At 43.9% G+C, this 10,025-nt stretch overlaps 1 protein-coding gene across 1 annotated transcript in view; it reads left to right on the top strand.

Moving 5' to 3' along the window:
• The window catches only part of LOC122553793 (deubiquitinase DESI2), a 239,845-nt gene that overhangs the window by 203,511 nt on the left and 26,309 nt on the right, over positions 1 to 10,025 (top strand). The window contains exon 4 of the mRNA XM_043698127.1: positions 2,120 to 2,261. Coding sequence (XP_043554062.1) covers positions 2,120 to 2,261 — 142 coding nt within the window. The remainder of the gene's footprint in view (positions 1 to 2,119; positions 2,262 to 10,025) is intronic.

The raw sequence follows: 10,025 nt of genomic DNA, 5'->3' as shown, positions 1-10,025 counted from the left end.
TTCTACAACTCAATGAAGTCCTCTTCAAGGCCGAGATTGATAGATTCTTGTTGTCTAGAGGAATTAAGGGCTACGGGGAGAACGCTGGTAAGTGGAGCTGAAATGCGCATCAGCCATGATTGAATGGCGGAGTGGACTCGATGGGCCGAATGGCCTTACTTCCACTCCTATGTCTTATGGTCTTATGGTCTTATGGCCTTCTTCACTATCCTATCTACCTGCGACTCCACTTTCAAGGAGCTATGAACCTGCACAACAAGGTCTCTTTGTTCAGCAACACTCCCTAGGGACTTTGCCTTTCCAAATACATGTACATCCTGTCCCTTAGGATTCCCTCCAACAACATGCCCACCACCGAGGTCTGGCTCACCGGTCTATAGTTCCCTGGTTTGTCTTTATCGCCATTCCTAAACAGTGGCACCACGTTTGCCAACCTCCAGTCTTCCGGCACCTCATCTGTGACTATCGATGATACAAATATCTTAGCAAGAGAATTGACGTTTCAGGAATGAAGCTTGTGGGCCAAGGGCATGGAGAGATAAATGAAGGGGGCGGGGGGGTGGGGATGAGAGGGAAGATGGCTGAGAGTGCAACAGGTAGATGAAGGTAGGGGTAATGGCGATAGGTCAGAGAGGAGGGTGGAGCAGATGGGTGGGAAGGAAGATAGACATGTCATGAGGGCAGTATGTATTTAGTAGTGTAACTTCTCCTTAAGTTACTTAATTTCCTAAGAACCCTCCAACATCTCCAACTTAGAAGTAGACTTTCAGAAGGGACCAGGCATAAGAAATTTCAGTGTACCTCAGAGTGTGCAACAATGGAGATGCTGCAAGGTCCTATCTACACTACATGCATTGGAATAGGAATATCTCGCCAGTGAAACATTGGCCCCAATAAATTTCGTCACTCAGGTGAGATAAACCTATTGTTATCTGAGGTAAGTTTTGCTGAGACTTATTCATACATCGTCCTTCACCACGAGCTACTAGAAAGCCCAGTTGGATAGTATATGAAGAAGAGTTAATTGAAGCATTCTACCCAAGGTACCCAGGCCTTTTCATCAATATTATAACAACCTGACTGCGAAGTAGGTCTTGATCTGTAAGTGAAGAAGTGCCGCATTCAGAAATGCTTCACCTTTTCGGCTGCTATTATCTTAATAAATGTTTTGTGGAACATTCAGCTGTGAGTTGCTGATGGCCTTGTTACCAAATGCTCTGATCAGTTTGAAACTGAATGGTGAGAGAGGATGCTCTGACTGCGCACTGGATTACTTAATTTTATTCAGAGTGAACGGGCAGTAAATATATTCTTAGCACTCTTCACCCAGAAATTGTAATCTCAGGCAAGATAGCTGTTATTAAAGACTATCCAATATCAGGATGGATTATGTATGAGAGGCTTTAGTCAGTATTGCATGAGGCCGAACTGTCTTGTTTTGTGATCCCTCTACAAGTCAAAGATGATTATATTGTGTAAAGACCCATTCCTGCTCTTTTCCTTATGTGCTTATCTGGGCTTCAAACAGGAAAAATAGACAGACCGGTGAAAAAGCTTGAGTCAGGAGAATGGGAGCAAGATACATCATTCATATGATGTTTTGTTGTGCCAATTTTAGATGTAAAAGTAGAGCTTGAGGACCTGGGAAGGAGCCAGGAGGTGGGAATTGGGTTGGCAAGGGCAGGGGATTGGTTGGTGGTGAGACGCAGGAGAGGCTGGAAAAGCTATGGTAGCTGGTGCAATGGTTTTGAGGCCCAAACATATCTCTCAAAACTAGTATATTCTGCTCACTACCATTCAGTGCATCTGTGGCTTTGTACCGGAGACGAAACTTGGGTATATTGGTAAGAGAACGTGCAGTAAAAATCAAGGCTGTTGATTCCGAGTTATCACAGAAACCTGATGAGTCATGTAAGTCCACCTCTACAACACAGAACGGCATGTAGTAAATTTGGAAAATGATTTATTCAGTGAGTTAGTCAGTGACCCCCGGTAATATGTGGGAGGCCATCCTGATGGGCATGTACAGTACGTTCTCTGCTTCATGGTGAGCAACACAATGAGGGGTCTGCACCTTCAAAAAGAAACCCTGATACAAAAATTGTTTTCTTTTATTCAGAGAGGCCATCGCTCTCGGCACCACAGACTTTACAGAGGAAGATATCGACAAGATTATTGAAGAGCTTGGAAAGGAGTTCAAGGGCAATGCCTACCATCTCATGCACAAGAACTGTAATCACTTCTCAGCAGGGCTGGCAGAGGTATGGTAGCCTGGTGCTCGGTGAAAACACTCTTGTGTTGTACCATGATAAAACATGAACCAGAGCACAAAGCAATGAATATTTATTATGAATAAAACAACAAGAGTAATGTCTAAATACCTTTGTAAGTGGTGGAACAGGTTTCATTTATATTGCATGACACTAAAATTAATTATATTGTTATCTGTATTGCATATTAATTCAATTTGTGTTGTACAGTCCCACCAGGTCAGAGCTATTAATCTAAATATGGTTAGAAGTATGCATTGTGGAGAGAGAAGGATATTAGGTTACAGCCTTAGCTGATGATTTCTCCAAGTACCAACCCTCCCTTGCACTCATCTCCTTAATAAGACTTAAAACCAGAGATGTCATAGATGGATTGAATGGGTTGTCTGATGAGGAAAGGTTGCACAGTCCAGGCTTATTTCCACTTGCAGCAAGTCAAAGCGGTGATTTGACTAAAGTACATAAGATCCTAAATGGTCTTGACAAGTTGGACATGGAAAGGTTGTTTCAACTGGTAATTCCCACATGGATCCATAAGTCGGGACATCCATGGGATCTTTCACACTTGCTCTGGAAGTTTTGGCTCAGTGTGTTCTAAAAGGAAACTAACACATATCAAATTGTAACGCAATGAGGAAATTGCAGGTGGGGGCAGGGATGTTGGGGGCAATGTGGCATGAAAAGGTGTTGCTTTATTCTATGCTTTAAGTGAATGCTGCTAGATAGCTGGCAGTTGTAAGTACTTTACCTTAATATCCCTGACTGTGGTTGTTTACTCATGCACTCTTAAGAGGTTGTTGGCTTTACTAAGTTACCAATCCTCTTGGTCTCTAGGATCCATAGTTCAGTCTTATCTAATGTGGAAGTGCCAGTGATGGACTGGTGTGGACAAAATCTGAAGTCACATGACGCCAACAGGTTTATAGTCCAACAGGTTGATCTGAAATCATCAGGTGAATAAGGAGGAGCGCTTTGAAAGCTTGTAATTTCAAATAAACCTGTTGGACGAGAACTTGGTCTTATCTGACAGTAAGGCTCTCTCACTCACTTCAGTAATGTAATACCCTTATTTACATCTATACATTACAGACTACTGAATGCAGCCCTCTATTGTGGGTGTCTAAGTCTCTACATCGTTCTCCTTTTCTCTCTGCTGTCATCTATTCTGCTTTCAGAGTAACACCATCAATTATATTATCTTCATTTTTATATTCTATTCAACTACAAGAGATTAATGGTTGTGTTTGGATTATTCACAATCTCTTTACAGCTGTTCTTAGAATGGTTTCATTACTTGTTCAAATGGTTTGGCAATGTTTTATACAAATACATGATGTACTTTACAGTCTTAAATATTAATCTATTGATTGTACTTTGTGGAATCAAGGAAGCCCAAGTCAAAAAACTTGCTATAATTGGGATAGATTGTTCAATGAAAGCTATGTAAAGTTCCCATTCTATCAAGTGACAAAGTTTCAGTATTCATGGAGTCATTGAGATATACAGCATAGAAACTGCCTTTTTGGTCCTATTCATCCATGCCGACCAGAAATTCTGTTGTGGTTCTGTTCGCCGAGCTAGCCTCCTGCGAAGCGCTTCTTTGGTGTTTCCTCCGGTGTTTATAGTGGTCTGTCCCTGCCGCTTCCGTTTGTCAGTTTCAGCTGTCCGCTGTAGTGGTTGGTATATTGGGTCCAGGTCGATGTGTTTGTTGATGGAGTTTGTGGATGAATGCCATGCCTCTAGGGATTCCCTGGCTGTTCTCTGTCTAAATAAATCTAGTCCCATTTGCCAGCATTTGGCCCATATCCCTCTAAACCCTTCCTATTATTATGCCCACCTAGATGCCTTTTAAATGTTATAATTATACCAGCCTCCTCCACTTGCTCTGGCAGCTCATTCCATACATGTCCCACCTTCTGTGTGAAAACATTGCCCCTTAGGTCCCTTTTAAATCTTACCCTCTCACCCTAAACCTATGCTCTCCAGTTTTGGACTCGACCACCCTGGGGAAAAGATCTTGTCCCTATCCACGCCCCTCATGATGTTATAAACCTCTATAAGGTCACCCCTCAGCCTATGATGCTCCAGAGAAAACAGCCCCAGCCTATTCAGCCTCTCCCTATAGCTCAAATCCTCCAAACCTGGCAACATCCTTGTAAATCTTTTCTGAACCCTTTCAAGTTTCACAACATTTTTCCGACAGCAGGGAGACCAGAATTGAATGCAGTATTCCAATCGTGGCCTACCCAATGTCCTGTACAGCTGCAACATAACCTCACATTTCCTGTAACTCAGTGTACTGACCAATAAAGGCAAGCATACCAATTGCCTTCTTCACTATCCTGTCCTGTGACTCCACTTTCAAGGAGCTATGAACCTGTACTCCAAGATCTGATTGTTCAGCAACATTGCCCAGGACCTTAGCATTAAGTGCATAAGTCCTGCCTTGATTTCCAAAGTGCAGCATCTCGCATTATCTAAATTAAACTTTATCTGCCACTCCTCAGCCCAATGGCCCATCTGATCAAGATCCTGTTGTAATCTGAGGTAACCTTCTTCACTGCCCACTACATCTTCGATTTTGGTGTCATCTGCCAAACTTACTAACTATATCTCTTATGTTCACATCCAAATTATTTATGTAATGACAAAAACAGTGGACCCAGCACCGATCTTGTGGCACTCCACTGGGCACAGGCCTCCAGTCTGAAAAGCAACTCTCCACCACCACCCTCTGTCTTCTACCTTTGAACCAATTCTGTATCCAAATGGCTAGTCCTCCCTGTATTCCATGTGATCAAATCTTGCTAACCAGTCTTCCATGAGGAATCTTGTAAAACAGCTTACTGAAGTCCGTATAGATCATGTCCACTGCTCTGCCCTCAATGATCCTGTTTGTTGCTACTTCAAAAAACTTAGTCAAGTTTGTGAGACATGATTTCCCACGCACAAAACCATGTTGACTATCCCTAATCAGTCCTTGCTTTCCAAATGCATGTAAATCCTGTCCCTCAGGATTCCCTCCAATAATTTGCCCACCACCAATGTCAGGCTCACTGATCTATAGTTCCCTGGCTTGTCCTAACCACCCTTCTTAAACAGTGGCATCACGTTAACCAACCTCCAGTCTTCTGGCACCTCACCTGTGACTATTGATGATACAAATATCTCAGCAAGGGGCCCAGCAATCACTTCCCCAGCTTCCCACAGAGTTCTAGGGTACACATGATCAGGTCCCAGGGATTTATCTGCCTTTTGGTGTTTTAAGACATCCAGCATCTTCTCCTCTGTAATTTGGACATTTTTCAAGCTGTCACTATTTATTTCCCCACATTTTCTATCTTCCATATCCTTCTCCACAGTAAACACTGATGCAAAATGCTTGATTAGTGGCTCCACTGTGCCCTCCGGTTCCACACATAGGCAGCCTTGCTGTTCTTTAAGAGGACCTAGTATCTCCCCAGCTACCCTTTTGGCTTCAGTCAGCTTTTCGTAGGATAAACTCTTAATCACATTAATTTATGTTTAACTAACTTACAGAAACAAATAGACTTCATCAACTCAGTTTGGTACAATGAAGCTATTCTAAATGCTAGATCTGAAAGAGCTAATCACAGCTTTATTTTACAGACTCCATGCAATAAAACAGATAATCTCCTCGTGAATATTTGTTCAGAGCTATGCAATATTGACTGTGTATTCAACAAATATTCAATGAGTGCAAACTATATATTTGTTTGTGCTATTTGTGAACTGTTCACACAGAATAACAATTGACAGAATTGCAGACATTAAGGCTTGCTTGAATTAAGGTCTCAAAGTATCAGATATTATCTATCTTATTATTTCCATGAGGAACCTCTTATGGTTTGAGGATTGCATCTATTTTGTTTTCTGTGTTGTGTACAGGAATAAGATTTCTAGGCTAAATGAATAACCCCAAATTATGGTGTATGCTCACTTAACATGAGAAAGAAGAGCCAGACACTTTATAATAAACCTACATTTACAAATTACTTTCTCACTCCACGGATGCCACCAGAGCTGCTGCATTTTTCCAGCATTTTCTGTTGTTATGTCAGATTTCCAGCTTTCGCAGCATTTTGCTTTAATTACCAGCTGGGTTGAGCTTATCTTGATAAAAATAGACAATCAAGGTAATGGTTTGAGCTTGCGCTGCTGATGTTTCCCAAAAGTTTTCTCCATTTGAGAAATGACAGGAATGTATCCTCAATTTGCAAGTACAGATAGTCGTTCTTGAGAGGCATTGGAGTAAAATACACACTTCAAATAAAGAAAAAAAACCTGCAATAAAGTTTTCGTTATTCTTTGTTGGAATGCGCCTGTTAGTGCCATTTATTGCCCATCTTTAATTGCCTTTAAACTGAGTGGCCCTCCCACTCTGCCTAGGACATGCAAGTCCTGGACCTCCTCCACTGCCAAATTCAAGCCTGGAGGAAGAACGCCTCATCTTCCGCCTTGGGACCCTCCAACCACACGGCATCAACGTTGACTTCACCAGTTTCCTTATCTCCCCTCCCCCTCACCTTATCCCAGATCCAACCCTCCAACTCGGCACCGCCCTCTTGAACTGTCCTATCAGTCCATCTTCCTTCCCACCCATCTACTCCACCCTCACCACCAACCTATCACCATCACCCCCTCCCACCTGCATGCACCTATCACCTTCCCAGCTACCTCCCCGCCAGCCCCACCCTCACTCTCCTATTTATCTCAGCCCCCTTCCAACCCCCACACTCCTGATGAAACTTATGCCCAAAACATCGACTCTCCTGCTCTTCAGATGCTGTCTGATCTGCTGTGCTTTTCTGACGCCTCACGTTTTAACTCTGAGAGGTCAATATGCCCATTTCGGAAGGCTGATATCTATTTGTAAGCTTTCTGCAAGTGCTTAGCATGGGTCCCCATGGCAAGGTCGCTCAATGTGTTATGATTCTGGGCAGGATATCCCTAAATGGTGATGCTTCTGTGCGGGGATGGATGAATTGACTCCCATTCTTTATTCAACCTCCTCCTGCAGTTGGGGGTCACAACAAGATCAATTTAACTAAGGAACCCCTTCCTCACAGGTACCTTTGCAAAGCCCAAAGTATTTATGTGATAAAAGGAGCTTATTTGACCAGGCTTTCTCCTTTCAAAGAAAGATTGACATTGTTAGCAACTGAAAGAAGAAAAAGGACAATAAAGTGAGACACGCATACACATAGATTAGGAATAAGAATCATCACAGAACTCCTTACAGCATGGAAGCAGGTTATTTGGCCTATCAAGTCCACACTGACCCTCTGAAAAATATCCCACTCAGATCCACTCCCCTGCCCTGCGTTTTCTCTGGCTAATCCACCTAGTCTGCACATTCCTGGACACTGTGGGCAATTTAGCATGGCCAATCCACCTAACTTTCACATCTTTGGACTACAGAATGAAACCAGAGCACCCGGAGGAAACCCATACAGACACAATGTGCAAAGTCCACACAGACAGCTGTCCTGGGCTGGAATCAAACCCGGGTCCCTGGCATTTTGAGACAGCAGTGCTCAACACTGAGCCACCCCGAGATTAAAAAAAAAGTACTGATTCCACAAAGTAAAAAGCAAAACAGGAGGAATATTTGACCCAGCTTTTTGCTTGTTCATGATGAACAGGTCATGAGACATTATGATTGTTGAAGTGTGTGTTTCTGGCAGCACTGATTTTGACAGTTTCCTTCGACAGTGTCTTCGCTAACTTGACTTATTATTTGCAGTCAGAGAAACTTTTTGCTTTTACCTGCACATGTACAGGTGTGGAAATTCTCAGCTGTATCCCGTCATAATGAAATTTAGCACAGTGGGACTTAAACCTCATACATCTGCTCATCAGCAAACCATCACACCAGTATAACAGTGCATCAACACTCCAGCACATCAACATACCAGTATCCCAGCACACCATCACACTAGACCACCATTACACAAACACACTGACACACCAGAACACAACTACAGCAGCACATTAGCACACTGGCACACCATTGGGCGGCAAGGTGGCTCAGTGGATAGCACTGCTTTCTTACAGCACCAGGAACCCAGATTCGATTCCTGCCTTGGGTGACTGTCTGCGTGGAGTTGACATATTATCCCCGTGTCTGCGTGAGTTTCCTCCAGGTGCTCTGGTTTCCTCTCACAGTCCAAAGATGATAAGGTTGGGTGAATTGATCATGCTAAATTGCCCATTGTGTTCAGGGATGTGTAGGTTAGGTGCATTGGTCAGGGGTAAATATAGAGGAGGGGATGGGTCTGGGTGGGTTACTCTCCAGTGAGTCGGTGTGGTCTTGTTGGGCCAGGTGGCCTGTTTTCACAGTACAGGAAGTATATGAACATTATGCCAGAAGACCAGCACAGAACTACACTAGGACTCTAGAACACAATGACACCAACACGCCACTTCACCTGTACACTATGAAGTACACCACTGCAGCAGGACACAGGTAAATGGATACATTAGTACACCATTAGATCAGCATGCTAGCACACCTACACAACACTACAGAGTCCACCAGAAAACCAGCAGAGCAGCACACCAGGTCATCAACACACCAGTATACCATGATACAAGCACACCAGGGCAACTTACATCATGACACCAAAACACCAGCAGATCAGCACACCTGGACGACACTAGCACACTAACACACTTGCACATCAGCATGCCAAGAGACCAACATACTACCTAACTAGGACACAACCATATCTGCTCACCAGGCCACCAACATACTGTCACATGATAGCACCAGCATACCAGGACACCAACACACTAAGACACCAGCATACTAGCATACCATGACATCATCATATGAACATACTTGCACAACAGGATACAAGCACAGCAACACACCATCAAACCACCTCATCAGGACTCCAGGTCACCACATCACCAGTACACCAGGACTCTAGGTCACCACCACACCAGCACACCCACACACCTGTATGCTAGCACACCACTACATCAGAACACCAACACACTCATGCAATCCCACCTTAGTTAACCGGGACACCAGCATATTAAAACACCAGGATTTTTGCAAACCAGGATACCTGGACACAGGACACCATAGAGTCATACAGCACAGAAACAGACCCTTCGGTACAACCCGTCCACACTGACCAGACATCCCAATCTGATCTAGTCCCATTTGCCAGCATTAGGTCCATATCCCTCTAAACCCTTCCTATTCATATACCCATGCCCCAGATGCCTTTTAAATGTTGCAATTATACCCACCTCCACCATGTCCTCTGACAGCTCATTCCATAGACGCACCACCCTCTGCATGAAAACATTACCCCTCAGCTTCTTTTGAAATCTTTCCCCTCTCATCTTAAACCTATAATCATCTAGTGAGTGTTTGGGAGCCCCTGAGTAGCTGTTATGTGGTATGGCTGGTATTGGGGGAGAGCCACTGTAAATACTGAGCCCAAAGGCTGAGGGAGGAGCTTATAGACCAATCATCACTCTCCCTCCGCAGACATTCTCAATTAACACCTAATCTCCCTGGACACCCTCAATCAACAACTTCCCTCCACCAAACCCTCAATTCACACCCCCACTTCACTAACACCCTCAATCCACACCCTCCCTCCATGGACACCCTCAATCCACATCATTCTTCTGCCAAACCCTTCAATCCACATCCTCCCTCCATTGACCCCCTCAATTCATACCCTCCCTCCATCAACCCCCTCAATCCACACC

This window comes from Chiloscyllium plagiosum, chromosome 10 (assembly GCF_004010195.1).
Source record: "Chiloscyllium plagiosum isolate BGI_BamShark_2017 chromosome 10, ASM401019v2, whole genome shotgun sequence".
Classification (NCBI taxonomy): domain Eukaryota; kingdom Metazoa; phylum Chordata; class Chondrichthyes; order Orectolobiformes; family Hemiscylliidae; genus Chiloscyllium; species Chiloscyllium plagiosum.
This window is presented reverse-complemented; position numbering and strand designations above follow the sequence as displayed.